Consider the following 17,295-nt stretch of genomic DNA (forward strand, 5'->3'; position numbering starts at 1 on the left):
TTTTTTCTTTTTTTTTAGGGTATTTATTTTTGCTGCTGCTTTTTATAAGTAATAAATATAATTATTTTTGGTTTAATTAATTTATTATTTTATGTCGGGTTTTGGCTATATTTTTGGGCGCGCAGACTCACAGGAGTTGGATGGGTCAGTTGTTTTATGTTGACTTGGAGACCAATGGGAGATAGACACGTGTTGATGCATATTAGTCTTACCTAATCTTATCTATATAATATATTAAAAGGCGTTGTGAAAAATGTATATGTGCCACATAGTACTCTCTCCTTTACGCCACATCATCCACTCACCAAGTGTTATGCCATGTCATAGACAACCAAAACTAATGCAATGAGATTTGAACACAAGACCTCATGTGTAGAAGTTAAGTTTCATTACCATCTTAACCAACCACTAATTGTTGTTTATCCACGCACGTTAATTTATAATACATGTTAACATGAAGTCTAAAACAACTAAATTTTTGTGTTACTTCTTATTTCGTATGGACTATATTAGAATAAAAAAAAATTACAATATTAGGAAAGCCGTGAATTAAACAATTAAAATATTAGAAAAATTACTTTGCATGATGAAGGTAATGTACATGTGTAGATGATGAACTTAATGAATCTTTTCACTTTTATGGTCTACATGTATCGTAGTCAAATATTGAGTTGAAAAAAAAAATCGAATTTTAAATTATTCAAAGTAGCAATCGGGGCATCGCCCGGGCTACACACTAGTTGTGTTTTAAATTTAGGACGTAGTTGCTGATGTGGAATGTGAGTATGTGACCTTAAGCCCAACGGGGATGAAAGTTTTGGCAATACTTGGGAATTCTACGACGTAACTCTCACCATTATTACACTAATGATTTTTGTTCTCGTGAAGTTAGGTTGAAAAATCCCATCTAGCCCACTGCTACAAGGTTGTGATACTTGATATGCTTTCTTTATTTTTATATTTGTCAGAGATATGGAGTATTGTCTAAGAAATTGTTGACATTTTATTTATTAATATAGACATTTTTTAAGTAACTTCTTGACAATCCTTGCAAGTGTCTTGAATTATTCTTTATACATCTATAAATATACGAAGTACTACAACGACAATATAGTTATCAATGGGGCACAGTTATTGTAAGTACATCATAGTATTAAGCTTATTGGCTCTAATTATGTGACTTCATGAGCAAAGGCGGATCTATAAATATTTCGTGACTCGGCTCATATTTAGCGTTACGAGTAAACCGCAATAATTTATTATATGTGCAATATACTGTAATTAGTTGTTGAGAATTAGGCAACAACTAACTCAATATATATTATAGTAAATACAAGTTTTGAATTCCCACGTGAACTCCTCTCCTTCATGTAGGGGTGTTCACCGGTCCAACCTCGGTTTGGACCGGACCGACCCAGACCGAACGGAAGACCGATCATTGAATAATTATAAACTTGGAGATCAGATCGGACCCGAATCGGACCGAAAAAACCCGTCCAAAACCTGGACCGATTATACGCCTATCCCTATATATTTTTTATTTTTTCTACAAAATACATTAAAAAATTAAACAAGTATATATTGAAAACTACTTGTTTAACATTATTTTTTGAAAGATAAATAAAATATCTCATAATATAGTAAAATTTCCAACATATTAAAAGAAGAAAATAACTTTTTATATAGTTTATATTATATTTTTTAAAAGAAAAAACTGGTCCGGATCAAAACCCGATTTTATGGGGAATTGGACCAGACCTGCCGAAAACCGGAAAATAATAATTCTCAACCCGGAGACCGGACCGATTGCCTCCGGTCTATTTTTTCTGTCCGGGCTGGTTTTTGCATACCCCTACCTCCATGTGCTTTTGCTTGTTATGTTTTCATTACGGAATTCTTTGTTTTTCTCCTTTTGGTAGATTACCTAAATGATACATCGTCTATCCCTTTTTTACTGCCTCATATTTCTATTTGGTGCGTCCCTTTGAGATTGTTGATTGTTCCATGCCTTAAATGATATTCCTTTCGTTCCATTATGTAGTGCCCGTTTGACTTCATAGAAATTAAGACATTTGGCAATGACATGATTGACAATTAGTGTTGATACACTTTACTACGGAGTAGAAAAGTACACAATTTATTTTATTTTATAAACAAAGAACAATAAGCAATAAAGGTATAGAGGGGAGAAGGGGAGATTGTTGAATAAAAAAAAATCAACAAAACAATTTTTCATGGTACAATCATTAATTAGGTGCACATATTTTGTAGGTAAAAGTAGGACAAATTTAAAATTTAAATTGTTTGATGAGGATATGTTGGGCAAAAATCAATTGACACAAAATTTTGGGACACCTAAATTGTAAAACAGACATCTATACCTATATATACCTAGTATTTAAAAACTGAAACCATAGGTTAGAATGTGACATGTAACCTTATGTTATAATGTGGCATGTGTCCTCACATCATCAAACTTCTCTTTTTTAAAAACATTAAAATATTCCCTCCGTCCCATATTTATAGTCTCGTTTGACCAAAAGCACTGGTTTTAAGAAAAATGGAATATAGTACATGGAAAATTGGAATAAAGTACAAAGGATGATTGAGTTGCATGGAAAACTAGAATAAAGTTCATGGGAAAGAGAATATATAGTACATAGAAAAATGGAATATAGTACATGAGTGGAGTTTTTAATGCATTTTTAATTAATATAGTACATGAGAAAATGGGGACGTTAATAGCTAAAATTAGAAACAAGACTATAATTTTGGGACGCCCAATTTGAAAAACATGACTATAATTTTGGGACGGAGGGAGTAGAAAAGATCAAAAGACATCATTAATAATCCTTGTTCTTAACTACTAACTGAACTTTCCTCTTTGTTCCTCCGTGATTCCTGTTCTTCTTGTTCTTTATTTATTTATTTTTATTTTTTTCAAACTCCATATTCTGTTGGATTTCTAAAAATCGAGTTGGAATTTTTTAAATTTTCACCAATTATTCCCTCCAAAAAAAATCCCGCAATATTTGGGATATTGAAACTACAATTAGGGCTTTTTTTTTCTCATAAAACCAGTCTTCCTTAGAGAGAATAATTGTTGACTGATGACTGACGAGCAACTCAGGACCAGGGAGAGCAGATTTTATCTTTAGGAGATCTAATGTTGAGATAATCACATGGGTCATGTTTAATTGCTATATAATTCTCACACATTACCGTTTTTCATGGGCCATGTAAATCCTAAGGCATAAGAAGTCATAAACCTATCTATTGGTACGCCAGTGCCAGCCAATGCACACGCACACTGTGGACAGTAATTCAACCTAGCTCTACAATCTGTCAGTCGACCAGCATTACGCTCGAGCTACAGACAAAGACCAAGGCAAAATTCCAGAAATAAATATTTGTTTTATTAAGAGCAAGAAAACATAAACATAACATGGTTAAATTCAATTTGAGGTTGCAGTCATCATATATGGAAAAAACAAAGAACCTTAAATAACATAGAGATAGAAATTAAAACGAAATGGAAGGAAGAATCAGAAAATTGAAGGAAACAAAATCTTAATGAAGAATGATGACTAGTTGATGACATTATCTAAGTGAAAGCAAGTAAGAAAAATAAAAGAGATTCTGCTTATTACGAGTAAGAAATCTCATGGGTCAAAAAGAGGGCAGCAACAGACTAGCTACTAAGATTTACGAGTTAATTTGGAGGTTAAAACTGTTACTGATCAGCAGAGCAACTGATTGAACCAATGACAAGAAAGTTGTATATTTTCACCAAATGAAATGCTCTCAAAATAGAAAATTCCAAGTTGAAGCTTTGTTTAGTATTTACCTAGTCAAGCTCCCAGCCTTTTGCACTCCTCAAGGAAACATGATTCAATAATATAAAAATAAGTATAAACTCCAGTAAGACATAAAGTTATTTTATAGAGGCAGACAAGTTTACCGGTCACTGAAAATTTTTAGTGAGACTGAGATCAGAACATGAGTGTTGTTTCTTGCCTGCAGTACAAATAAGATCAAATGACAAACATCTATCAAAGTCCACAACAAACGAGTATGGTCTTACAGTAACTAGAATTTACTTATATAGCTTATCTTTTAGGAAAATCAGAAGAGCTAAGAACAATGAGATACCTGCATGACTGAAACTAGTGATATTTTGGGTCCAATAACTCTCGGGGCACTTGATAACTACTGAATATTATTATTAGTAGTTGGAAATTTTGTGCAACACTACCTTTACGTTTGGACGTTTTGTGAATTACTACCTTATAAAAAAGTTTTTTAATTTTGCTACCTTATAAGTTTGTTTAGTTTGAGTAACACTACCTTGTAACAGTTTCTGTCAAATTCCTCCGTTTGTGGGCCTCACCTCCAACGTTTCCCTCCATTTTCATAATTGAAATTACTCCTATGTCCCCCCATTTGCTTTCCCACCAACTTCTATCTTCTCCTTTCTCTTTCCTCTGTCATTTTTCTTTTCCTCTGCTTCACATTTATTCTTCTCTCCTTCAATCTCAACCACAAACCCTAAAGCCATAATTGATGATGCTACACTTCTGAATCTTCTTCAAGTCAAGAGATTCTTCTCTTTATTACGCGCAGTGGTCCAAAAGGAGATCTTGGAAAGATGAAAACGACAGGAAGTGGTCCAAAGGATAAGGGAAAGGGGATAATGCCAACGAACCGACAAGGTGGATCCCAAATCAGGTATTAAACAGTTAAAACAATGCGATTTTAGTAGTTTAATGTGATATTATTGGTTAATTAGTTGTTTAATTAGGAATCCCTAATTTTTTAATTGCACTGTGAAATTTTGAATCAAGAACCCTAATTTTTTATTGTCATTGAAATCCACGAATTCATTGTTTAATGTTGTTGGAAACCTTAATATGATTGTTTAAATGATTGTTTAATGTGAATAATGATTAATTGATTGTTTAATTGAAAAACCCCTAATTTTTTAATGTCTAGGGTTTCTGGATTGGGTTTCTGGATTAGTGTTGTGAAATAATTGTTTATTATTGGAAAAATTAGATTAGTATAACTGATTAGTTTATTAGTTTACAGTGATTACATGTGGTTACTTTTTTGTTCGTGTTGTGTAACCAAGTCGAACACTTGGACACGTACCCGAGTCGGGACTTGGACATGTACTCGATTTAGGATTTTTTAAATTTTTTGTAATCACTGTTGATTTGCAGTTAATTTTTTTTGGTAATTAAAATTGTAGGAATGAGCAGTTGGGTTACATTGATCTTGCAATATGGATGGGGGGAAAGTTTGTTTTCAATAAGGGGGAAACTGATTATGTTGGTGGGAAGTTGTATACTAGATTGACAGTGTGGTTGCATGAGTTAACTGTTTTTAGTTTGAGGGAGCTTGTAATGAAAGGGATGAGTGGAACTATAGGGAGGATTATTGAGAATTTCAGTGTATGGTTTAGGCTACATGGGATGAATTTGACTAAGGGTAGGAAGATTATACACACTCATGATGATATATGGAGGTTATTGGAGACAAAAGATGGGTCTAACAGGGTGATTTTGTACATTATTGAGGAATCCAAACCAGCTTTTATTGGCCCATCTGTTACCTACCAAACTGCCAACTTTAAACCACCAAGACCACTGAAACAAGCTACACAAAGCAATCCTTCTGGGCCACAAAGAACACTGACCCAGCCCATTACAACCAAACCTGCTGGCCCATCAACAGTGACCCTAAAACAAGTGAAAATGGAACCACTTCAGTCAAAGTTTTCCCTAGTTAGGAGAAGCCCAAGGCTTGGTTTTGATCCTGATGTGATTTACATGGGAAAGGGTACAGGGCCAAGTGAGAATCCATCCACTGTAAAAGAACCCAACAAAACCCAATTAAAAAAGCCAATTGCTTCAGCCACTGTCAAAGCAAGTGTTCCTAAACCTATTCCCTCAAATATATCTTCAGTTGATCCTCACACTCCAAGTACAGAACCAACAGAAATCCCTCCTCATACCACCACCACTCCCACAAAACCTTCAAAAACACCTCTGCCTGCAAACCCACCTCTTCTTAGTCCAGATTTGAAGACCTCTACCCCTAGGAGAAAGAGTGTAGCACAGAAGGGGAAAAAGGTCAAAGGAAAAGCAGGAAAAGTAGGGAAGAAAAAGGGGAAAGGAAAGAAAAAGGATCCTGGGGACTGTTTATTTGAAAATGATGAGTTTGGTGATTGGTCTGAAAGTGATTCAGACTTTTCAGATTTAGATGTGGAGTTTGAACCAGGGGAAGAGGACAGAAAACAACTAGAGGAGGATGAGTTGTTCTGTGAGCCATTGTCTACTGTGTTGAGGGGAAATAAGAGGGTAGATAAGGTTGCAGCACCTGAGGTGGAAGAACAAGCGGATCTAGCACCTGAGGTGGAAGAACAAGTGGATCTAGAACATGAGGTGGATTATGATTCAGAGGAGCTTAGAAGTCTTTGTGGTTCAGATGATGAAGTAGATCCATACCCTACCTTTAATCCAGAGTCAGACTTCAAGAAAAAGATTGTGCTCAGTTTGGGTTTAAAGTTCCCGAGTGTTCATGCTGTTAGGAAAGCGATAAGGTATCATTCGATCGAGAACCACTACGATTACTACCTTCTTCATAATGGAAGGAAGAGGGTGAGTGTGTATTGTAGGTATAGATGTAGTTGTCCATGGGATAAAAAGCATGCAAAGCTTGTAAAGTGTGTGTGTGATGATCCACATAAGTGTAGGTTTAAGATTCATGTGAAGAAACTAAGGATGGAAGAAACGTTTCAGATCAAGTCTTTAAGGTTAAAGCATACTTGTGGTGTGGTTCATTCAAGTTCTAAAATCACATCGGAGTGGTTAGCTGAGAAGTATTTGGAGGAGTGGAGGTCAGAACCATATTGGAGGCTTGTTAAGTTTAGGGAAAGGGTTTACAAGGAAACGGGGCTACATATTGGATACTACAAGTCATGGTTTGCTAGGGCTAGAGCCAAATTGATTCTGTATGGGGATGCTGCAGATGAGTATGCTGCTGTGTATGACTATGGGTATGCAATTCTTCAATACAATCCTGGTTCTTCAGCCTATGTACAATGCCAGATTAGAGACAACCCCACTCCGTTCTTTCAAAGATTGTACGTCTGTTTTGAGGCTCTCAAAGTGGGTTTTAAGAATGGATGTAGGCCCCTGATTGGAGTAGATGGTTGTCACCTTAAAGGGGCTCATCCAGGAATGATCTTAGTGGCTGTGAGCAAAGATGGAAATAACAATATTTTTCCCGTAGCTTGGGCAGTGGTGGAAGTTGAGAATGCTGACAGTTGGACATGGTTTCTTGATTTGCTGATGAAGGACATAGGACACCATGACGGAGAAGGATTGACTCTTATGTCTGATAGGCAAAAGGTAATATAGTTTTATTCTTTTGTTCAATGAGGTACAGTTTCTGGATGGTTTACTAACCTTGTGTTTCTGTTTATTGTTTCAATTCAGGGACTATTGGATGCTATATCTGTTGTGAGTTCAAAAGCCGAGGTCAGATTTTGTGCTAGACACATATGGGCTAACTTCAAGAATAAATTCAGTGGCACAGCCTATAAGGACCTGTTTTGGGCAGCAGCAAGATCAACAACTAAGGTTTGCTATTCTTCAACTTGGTTGCATTTAGGCTTTCATGTTAGAAATGGACTCGTATTCTTAGATTTAGTTGCATTTAGGCTTTCATGTTAGAAATCGACTCGTATTCTTAGATTTATTTGCATTTAGGCTTTCATGTTAGAAATCTACTCGTATTCTTAGATTTGGCGGCACTTGTGATTTTATTTTAGAAATCGACTCGTATTCTTAAATTTGGTTGCACTTGTGATTTTATTTTAAAAGCATGTGTGTTTAGGGTAGAAAAGTAAAGCATGCTTCTTGGACACGTTCCCGAATCGTGACTTGGACACGTACCCGAGTCGGAACTTAATCGCACTAAATGTATAAATGTATAGCATTTGTTATTGTTTGTTGATGTCATCCTTGTTTTTGTTTGTTACATGTATAGCATTGGCATGATTCTTACATGGCTGAAATCAAAGAGCTAAACGAGGATGCATATAACTACTTGAGTGACATACCTCCTGTTCATTGGTGTAGACATGCATTTGGATCGAATTCTAGGTCTAACATGTTGCTCAACAACCTTTGCGAGACATTTAATGCTGTGATAAGGGAAGCTAGGGATAAACCAATAATAACCTGCCTAGATTGGATTAGGAGGTACGTAATGAGAAGGAATGCTGAGAAGTGGGAGGGTATTCAAAAGTATGAGGGGAGGTTTATGCCATTTGTTGAGAAGGTTTTAGCTTGGGTTTATGAAGCATCTTTGAATTGTATAGTCTGTCCTTCTAGATTAGATGAGTGGGAGGTGGAAACTGCTTTTGATAGGCATGTGGTAGATTTGAAGGAGTTGACATGCACATGCTTTAGGTGGGAGTTAACGGGAATACCATGTCCACATGCTTATGCATGTATTGTGAAGAAGAGGTGGAGGCCTGAAGATTTTGTTCATGAGTGTTACTCAAAGGCCAAATACTTAGCAACTTACTCGCCTCATATCAAGCCAATGCCCGGGATGAAGCAGTGGAAGAAAACAGATTTGCCTCGACCTTTGCCTCCACTGTTAAGGAAAATGCCAGGAAGGCCTAAGTCACATAAGAGAAAGAAAGAAGCAGGTGAGGATGCTGAGGAGAGGTTTGTGAAGCGAGGGAAAAAGCCGAATAACTGCTCAAACTGTAAACAACCAGGCCACAACAAGAGAAAGTGCAATAATCCACCTGGTGTTATTCAGCCCAAGGAACCAGGGAGGGATCCCTCCAAGAACCCATGGGTTGTTGCTGACAGAAACAAGAGGGCTGCAAGAGTTTTAAGGGTGAGTTTTTGTCATGTATTTACATTGTTTCTGTTGTTTAGAGCTGAATCTGTTTCTGTGTTTCTATTGTCATTAACAATATGTGTTTCTGTTGTGTATGCAGAGGTATAATGCTGAATCAGTCACTCAACCACAGCAACAAAACTCAAGTGCAGCTACCATGCAACAGACATTTAATGCTCCACCTCAATCCAGTCAGACAGGGAGTTATCAACCTCCTCCACTCAGTCAGACCTCAAGTCAGCAACCAGGTCAGACAGCAAGTCAGCATCCAGGTCCATCCAGCCAAACATCAACTCATCAGCCTCAAACATCACTCCCTCCAAAACTCAGACCCAAATTGCAGACAACAAAGAAACCAGTGTGGCATATTTAAGTATTGTTGGTTGTAATTCCTTTGAACAAGTAGTTAAGGTTTCTAATTAGCAACAAGGTTACATTTTGGCAATGACAATTCTAATTAGGTGCAAGGTTTACATTGGAACACTGTGTAAAGATTCATTTGCCCCTTAATTATATTTGACGTTCGAGCTCGGCTCACGCGTGGCTCGTTTCAGTTAAGTGCAGGTTTAACAAGTTGTTGTTCTTGTTGTTCACTTGTTGAATTGTTGTTATGAATATATGATGTTCAGGTGTGGTTCATTTGAGAAAAATTTGTCCTCCATTTAAACTAAGTCAATGGACCAAACTTGACTCCCGTTGACTTCAAGGACTTTACCTAATTTATAGATTTATCCTCTGTGGTGAATGACAGGTGAAACGAGCACGTATACTAACCAAGTTTTAATCGGTACACAATTAAACGGAGCTAATAATCGAACACAAGTTAATGCAAAAAGATATTGTCATAAGCTAGAATTACCATTATTAAATGATTAGAGTCAACTAATGTCAACAACATTACATTACATTACATGAAATCCAATTTCCCGTTCCATTGTCGCGTTTACACTAGAGGAACTTCATTACAAACTTCAACACACAACAAACAACTAATCCTACAACAAACCAAAATACAGAATGGGCAATTTCTTGGCCCTTATCCTTTGTCCCCTTCATTCCAGCCACTCCACCATTGCATATCCTTTCAAGCCTCTCATTGGCAGCAACAAGAAGGGCTTTGTCATCCTCCAACTTCTGCAATTCTGTCATCATGACCCTCAACTCTGTTTTCAGCAATCTCTTCTCCACCACCAGTTCATTCGTCACGACTCTTTGCCACTCCACAACATCAGGATCAACCCAATAAAACCAACCACATCCTTTCCTACCAGTGTGTACATCAGAGAACTTACAAGTCAGGAATTTTCTCCCCGGGTTATCAGTTGTCCACGATGTCAACATCTTGGATGGAATGCCACAATAACATTTTTTTGAAGCACAAGGAGACCCACTCGACATCCTGCAACAGTTAAAACAACTAATTATTAGTATTTGATTTCTCAATCAAAAACCCCCAAATTGCAAATAACGATCAAAATTGATATTTTAAACCACGAATACCCACATTTTTAGTCAATTCAAGAACCCAATTTTGCAATGTAGTTGTTTTCACATGACAATTCAAAGGTTTCAAACGCTAAATTTATCAAAAGGATTCGAATTTAATAAAATTGAACAAGAACAAAAACCCTAAATTGAAAAAATAAACCCAGAAATTGAAGAACAAGAACGAATTTAATGCACTCACCTTTAGGTTACTCGATTCCTCAACCAAATTGCGAATCTTGCTTTGAGAAAAAAATTACCCAGATTTCTTGATTTTTTTCCGAAAATTTGGTTGAATGTGGTTGATAAAACTTTACAGGAAGTTTAAATAAGGGGGAAAGGGAGTTAAGCAGTTGAATATAGCCGTTGGAGGTGGGGCCCACAAACGGAGGAATTTGACAGAAACTGTTACAAGGTAGTGTTACTCAAACTAAACAAACTTATAAGGTAGCAAAATTAAAAAACTTTTTTATAAGGTAGTAATTCACAAAACGTCCAAACTTAAAGGTAGTGTTGCACAAAATTTCCTTAGTAGTTAATAGAAACAAGAGAAGCAAAACACTATATAAATAGACACATAGATGACCCTCCAACATCACAATCAGCTGCTGCACATTCAATTGCCCTCCCAAAATTATGAATGCAGATGTACAAGTCTTAACCAGAGATATGTAAGATGATCTACAATGTTCAAAAGATCAACAAGACAGGAATGGACTTGCCTCGATTTTCTTGGTCCCTAAGATGACATCTAATTCGATAAAGTCATCACTAGCAAGCAGGGTATGGTCACCTTCAAATTCTGACAACGCATAGCTTGTATGATCTATAGCCATAGCCGCATGATCCTACAGCCATACAAAAATCAAATCAGGAAGAAAGTGGTAGATTGCTCGATAAAAAAAAACACAACACACAAAATAAGATGCACTCGCTTATTTGTAGGTTCAAACAAATAGCGGAAAGTCCATCAATGCACTTATATCCTGCACTGAAGCAATCTACAAAACACAAAACCTAAATGCAATCAACAAAAGCAAATGATTTTTAGGGGGGGGGGGGACTGATAAGAATACTTTACAAGGTTGAAGAAGCTAATACAATTTATAGCAAAAACTCAGCAAAACCCTAGAAATTGGGGGAAGGAAGAATTTGAGAAATAATTCAATAAACTAAGACGAAAAAACACAAAATTTACCAAATTGGGATACATTGAAAAAATTATTCAAACTTTTAAAAGAATCCTAAATGAACCATAGAAATTTTGGGGAAATAATTAAGGCGCAGGGGAAAAGGAGAAAATTGTCTGAGGAACTTTGAGACACCTTACGAGCGGATTAGATTAATGAGCTCCCGCCAATGGAACGCAAGTCAATGTTACTGAGCTCAGGTTCCAAGGAATTTACGGTGAAGAAATCACCGTTGATGGCGGAATAAAGGGTGATGATTGCTCGGACTTGTCGAAGTTGACGTCATTAAAACACCAGTGGATTTGGCGTTGCTAGTCCATGGAACTGATTAATTGGAATGGATTTGTGAAGCAGGGAGTTTAGCCATTGAAGAGTATGGATCGGAGTTGGGAAGAAGTTGTAGGATAGTGGGAATTTGTCTGCTTCATTATTTTTCTTTTCTTTTTTCTAATTTTTTCACGAGAGACTGAGAGAGGTAGCCCTCCATTCCCAAAATTTATGGGATGTGTGGAAGCCCGTCATTCTCAATTTATTCCCGCTTTTATGAAAATCTAGCGTTTTGTTTTTTAGATTTTTAAAAATTGAAAATTTTAAAAGATAAGTGTTTATAGTTAGGTGTAAGATAAATAAGTGACTATTCAACTTTAAAATCGGAATGGACTGAATTGGGTATTCGGTCTTTCGAGTTGTTTACTACTCCGTATATATAAAGAGTATTATGTTGCATTTAATATTTAACCGAAAAATATCACGTAACTAATTAAAACAAATGAATCTTATTCGACATGACATATGGAGTAGTTAAGTATTAATCGAGTCATAAAACATTACTTTATCTGAACTAATAAGTAAGTTATATATTTTGTTACTCTCTTTGTTGTTATGTAGTTTGGACTTGTTTAGACTAAAATTTATATAATTCTACGTCAATTAGGCTCGGACGGCTTTATTTTAATTTGTTAAAACAATTGATCTAATTCGAAATACATTATAACTAAGGGTAAAACTATACGACCTTATTGGCATGATTGAAACTTAATTATAGGAACTGATTGGACTCAATAATTCATGCAGATTGTGACAGGCTAAAGTCGTCTCACCTAGTCAAAGATAAACCTAAGTCCACTAACAAGATAGTAAGGGGAGTAGGGATCGTATCCACAGGGAAATAAGCGTTCTTTCTACTATTAATCAACTAGTCTAGATTATTGCGAACAAGGAATTTGGTTGGTTTTGATATTAAAACTACGACAATAATTAAACAAAGAGGAATTTAGATATTAAGCGGTCTAGGGCATAGGTTCACCAATGAACAACAATCTAGGATGGTAAACATTCGACAATAATCAATAAAGCAGTTAATTAGACTAGCATGCTCTCTCGAATCAATACTAATCATAGACTTAGAATTAACGGGCTCTCGCTACATATTAATCCCAATTCTACCTATTGAAACAAGCCTAAACATCAAATTGCATCTCTCGAATCTTAATTTGACATTGCTAGACTAATACAATTAGACCTGGGAAAATCCAATCACAAAGCAAATAGAAGTAATCAATGGGAATTAACCACAATACCAACAATCAACAACAATTAATCATCCCTTCATATTAGTTCATGGATTCCCAAAACCCTAGAATGGAACTACTCACACATGATTAAAATAACTAAGACAATACTAATTAATGAAAACATAATTCCAACTAAATAATGAAGCAAGTAAGAAATAATACCTAAGGAATTGAACAATGGAAAATGAAAGCTTGAATTTTTGATTAGAAATAAACTAAGTGTTTTTGCAACAATTGAGAGAATACCTAAGTTGAGAGAATAAAAACTAAGTGTTCAAAACTAGATTCTAAGATACCACTAAAAATATTAGGGGCTAGTATTTATAGTTTTCCCAAAATAAATCCCAAAACCGGAATTAAAAACGCGAAAAAGCATCAGGGGTTGGCGTCGCCCGATCGGGAGAAGGGCTGCCCGATCGGGCATTCTGCTCGATAGTCGGCCCGATCGGGCCAAGTTCCACCCGATCGGGCGGTTGCGAAATGCCCAGATCAGTTCCTAAAACGACCGCCCGATCCGTACCGGGCGAAGCCCGCCCGATCGTGCGCGTGTTGAAGACTTCAGATATCATTTTCTTCGCCCGGTCTTCTCATTTTGTCCTCCGCTCAAAGGGCAATTTGAAAAAGTCATCATCCTTCGCCCATATCACCGAGTCTAACTCCCGGGGCTCAACCGTAAGCATCTAAGGCTCCCGAAAGTCGACGATAGTTGTCCCGAACTTCCTCGGGATCGTGTAGTGGCCTAAATCACCATGAAACAGGTCTAAAAAGACCAATTTCTCACTAAGTAATCCTGAAACTCAAGACACACTCAATAACACAGATTAGTATTAAAAACGGCTCCTAAGAGCTCATTTGATGCATAAAAGTACTAAGGGACGGGGGTAAAACTCTATATAAAACACACATATCAAACTCCCCCAAGCTAGATCCTTGCTTGTCCCTAAGCAAGGAAATCATCGATGAATACAAGAATCAACTTCACCCCAAACATATTTCAAAATTATAGATACAATTCAAGGCAAAATTCAACGAGCATGCATCAATGTCAACCAATCAAATCCACCCAATCACAAATCCTCCTTAACAATCGTCACGCAAAGCGAACCACAAGTGCACAATGGAATTCAAGACTAGTTCTCACACACTCGTCACTCATTTATGTGGTGGGTAAAAGATATACCCGTTCGCTCTCCTCCCAACATATAAGTGAACAATGCCCTCCCAAACTCACAACACTCGTGGGTCTAGAAAAACATACACTCAACCTAGTAGTCGACTCGAAATGTGTCATGTCATAACTTGCATTGATAAACAACTACTTTAATATTAATACGACTCTATGCACAAAGGTCGGAAGGTCTTCAAAGCTTGTAATGATAGGCTTAGGTAAGGGCGCGGTAAATTTGGGTAAAATGTGAGCTTAAAGCCTTGGCTTTGGGGAGCATGAATCCTAAATAAAACCATGGTCAACCACAAATGATGACCACAACTCTCCCACTCAACACATGATGAAACAACAAACAAACCACACTATACTTTCTTGCCTTTTTTTCACAATTATAATCAACCACTCATAAAAGAAATTACAATACTTGAGTGAAACAATACTTTGAAATTTCTCTGAGAGTAACGAGTTTTTCTTTTTCTTTCAATCTCTTTATTTATTTATTTTCTTTTAGAAACCTTCACATTTTCTATTCTTCTCATCTCTTTCATTTTGCATCATTTTTTTTTTCGAACAAAAAACATGATAGGAAGAACTCCCTTTTTTCCAATACTAACTATGCTCGAAAGTACCACACTACAACTCCCTCACCTCACTACTATTGGCTCCCCCAAGCTAGGCTTGGGGCTAGTAACCAATGGGGTTTTCACGGGCTTGTAATATGGCTAGTCACCGAATAAAGAGCACAAGCAACAACATGGGTAGAAAAGGAGGGAACAAATGTATCTAATTTCATCTGAAGGCTACCTAAATAGAAAAATGTCTTCGTCCTCCTCAATGTGCATGTATATGAGTCATAAAACATTACTAATAGTTGCAAACCAATACTCAAAATCAACGACACACCAGGAAACTATCACACATTCCTAACCAAGTCAACTAGCAAAGCACCAAGTCCACAAATAGTTAGTCAGAGTTGACTCATGTCAAGGCATCAAAGTAATCAAATATCAAATCATGGATAACATATCCACATTGCTCGTCATCAAATACCAAGAATCAAAATAATTTTCAATCAGAGGGGCACAGGGAAGCATGATTTTTGCATTCATCCGAACATATTTTTGTATTTTTTTTCAAAGCGATAAACTAATCTAGAAAGAAAAAACACACCAAAATAAGAAAATACAAAACGAAAAGAAAACAAACCTAATATGTACAGGAAAGTGAAACACCCCCCCAAGCTAAATCAGACAATGTTCTACTTGGCTGAAGGGGTACCGAACCATCTTCATCAACCTCAGCATCATTGATGGTCTTGGCCATCCTCACCATCCATATCGCCACCACGACCACCATGTCCGCTGGGGCCCTCTCCATACCCACCGTAGTAGTGGGTGGGTGTGAAAGTGCCCATGGCACCAGGAACTCCATTTCCCTCCGCGGGATAGCTGAAACCAGGAAGGGTGCTGGGCATCTTGAGGAACATAGCCCTGCCTGGCGTAATGATCATAAATGGGGAACATGGCTCGCTAGTGATCACTCTCAAAGTGACCAAATATGATCTCGAGCCTGTCCAACAGCTCCTGAATAGAGCGCTGCTCCTCCTCTGGTGTCGGGCCACCCTGTGGCCTCCCCTCACTCTCACGACACCCCCTCCGAAAGTAGGTGCGGGGTTCAGGCTCAAACTGATGGGGCTCTAGCTGTGGCTCGGGCTCCTGCTGATGCTCAACATGCTCCCCCACAAACAGGTAGTGAGCCTGACCGGGTCTAAAACGGGTGCGGCCCTGAGAGTCAAACAAGGTGAAAAGTCTACTCCCATCAAACATCCAATACATGGCACCCGGGCGAAATAACTCATGCTCGCCCTGTAAGCGGGGGAGACCAGCAAAATAGGCCAAATCTAGCAAGTTACTACCCAGTACCGGTGTCTGGTTGGCCTCAACAAAGCCCACTGTGGCCATATAGCAATGTGGGTGATCAACCCACCAATGGTGATGCTGGTGGTGTGTGTGCTAGTGGCCACCGAGTAGAGGTGGGAAGCCATATGGTGGGCCAAATTCATCACATACCTATCCTCCCCCTCCAGCACATAACCACCCAAAATCTCCAACTCAGCGCTCCTAACATTTTGGTTCTCCTCCCTCCCAAAGATGGTGAACCCCAAGAATCTGTAAAACACAATGGGAACAGGGTGTTGAATCCGGGAAGCATGCACGTGTTGCATACTACCGGGCTCACTATTTCCGGTCAATTTTCCCCACATTTCACAATTATTATGAGCACTCCCAGCCTTCCTACTGGGGTCAGTTGACAAACCAAATATTCTACCAAAATCACGAATGCTCAAATGCACATCACGATTCATCAAACGAAAATGCACAGTAGAGACATCCCTATAACCATTCCTATTCAACCACAATGAACTCAAGAACTCAAGTGTTAGCCTCCTAAAAGTCAGACGCAACATACTATACATGCTTTTCATGCCAACACCATAGAATAACAGTTTTACATCATGTTCAACTCCCATCTCATGTAATGATGTATGACAAAAAGAAAGGGGTAGGAATTACCTCCCTCTTTTTGAGGTGGGCGAGTCGTTCCTGCTGCCAATCCGTAGTAATGATGATTCCGGAAAATTCGGATCCGATACGAACTGGGGCGGCGGCGGTGGTGTGTTGAAGGAAATAATGCCCTTGGTCCAAGTATGCATTCAATGATAAGTCTAATATATGCGGTTCAGTATTAATTAACAAGTTAATAATTCAGTGAGATCAAGTGAGCTGAATGCCTAGCTAGAGGCCGCTTCAGTTCAAGTGGAATTAATGATATTAATCCATAGCTTACTCTTGACTGAACCCGTAGGGTCACACAAATAGTACGTAAACGGATCAAGTATTTAATGGCATTAAATACTCCATCTATGGATATTCGGAATCGACGGATCTTGGTT

General features: G+C 37.7%; 2 protein-coding genes across 2 annotated transcripts; one reads left to right on the forward strand and one right to left on the reverse strand.

The window, feature by feature from the left end:
* The first annotated feature begins 4,393 nt into the window (after window positions 1–4,393).
* On the forward strand, window positions 4,394–9,549 carry LOC110805457 (uncharacterized). The gene is made up of 5 exons (XM_022011065.2): window positions 4,394–4,728; window positions 5,252–7,415; window positions 7,503–7,646; window positions 8,056–8,922; window positions 9,026–9,549. Exons 1-5 carry the CDS (start codon window positions 4,649–4,651, stop codon window positions 9,296–9,298), a joined length of 3,528 nt encoding a protein of 1,175 aa, XP_021866757.2. The 5' UTR covers window positions 4,394–4,648; the 3' UTR covers window positions 9,299–9,549.
* Window positions 9,550–9,764: 215 nt separating this feature from the next.
* On the reverse strand, window positions 9,765–10,700 carry LOC130468967 (uncharacterized). The gene is made up of 2 exons (XM_056838011.1): window positions 10,613–10,700; window positions 9,765–10,324 (listed from the first exon to the last, which is right to left on the reverse strand). Exon 2 carries the CDS (start codon window positions 10,321–10,323, stop codon window positions 9,874–9,876), a length of 450 nt encoding a protein of 149 aa, XP_056693989.1. The 5' UTR covers window position 10,324; window positions 10,613–10,700; the 3' UTR covers window positions 9,765–9,873.
* Window positions 10,701–17,295: the final 6,595 nt, after the last annotated feature.

Source organism: Spinacia oleracea, chromosome 3 (assembly GCF_020520425.1).
Source record: "Spinacia oleracea cultivar Varoflay chromosome 3, BTI_SOV_V1, whole genome shotgun sequence".
In the NCBI taxonomy this organism is placed as follows: Eukaryota; Viridiplantae; Streptophyta; class Magnoliopsida; order Caryophyllales; family Amaranthaceae; genus Spinacia; species Spinacia oleracea.

Excerpts from the sequence above, each read along its gene's own strand:
- LOC110805457 (XM_022011065.2), top strand. The coding sequence starts at position 4,649 with ATGAAAACGACAGGAAGTGGTCCAAAGGATAAGGGAAAGGGGATAATG. Across the intron at positions 7,647-8,055 it reads CAGCAAGATCAACAACTAAG|CATTGGCATGATTCTTACAT; the intron begins GTTTGCTATTCT and ends TTACATGTATAG. Across the intron at positions 8,923-9,025 it reads GGGCTGCAAGAGTTTTAAGG|AGGTATAATGCTGAATCAGT; the intron begins GTGAGTTTTTGT and ends TTGTGTATGCAG.
- LOC130468967 (XM_056838011.1), bottom strand. The coding sequence starts at position 10,323 with ATGTCGAGTGGGTCTCCTTGTGCTTCAAAAAAATGTTATTGTGGCATT.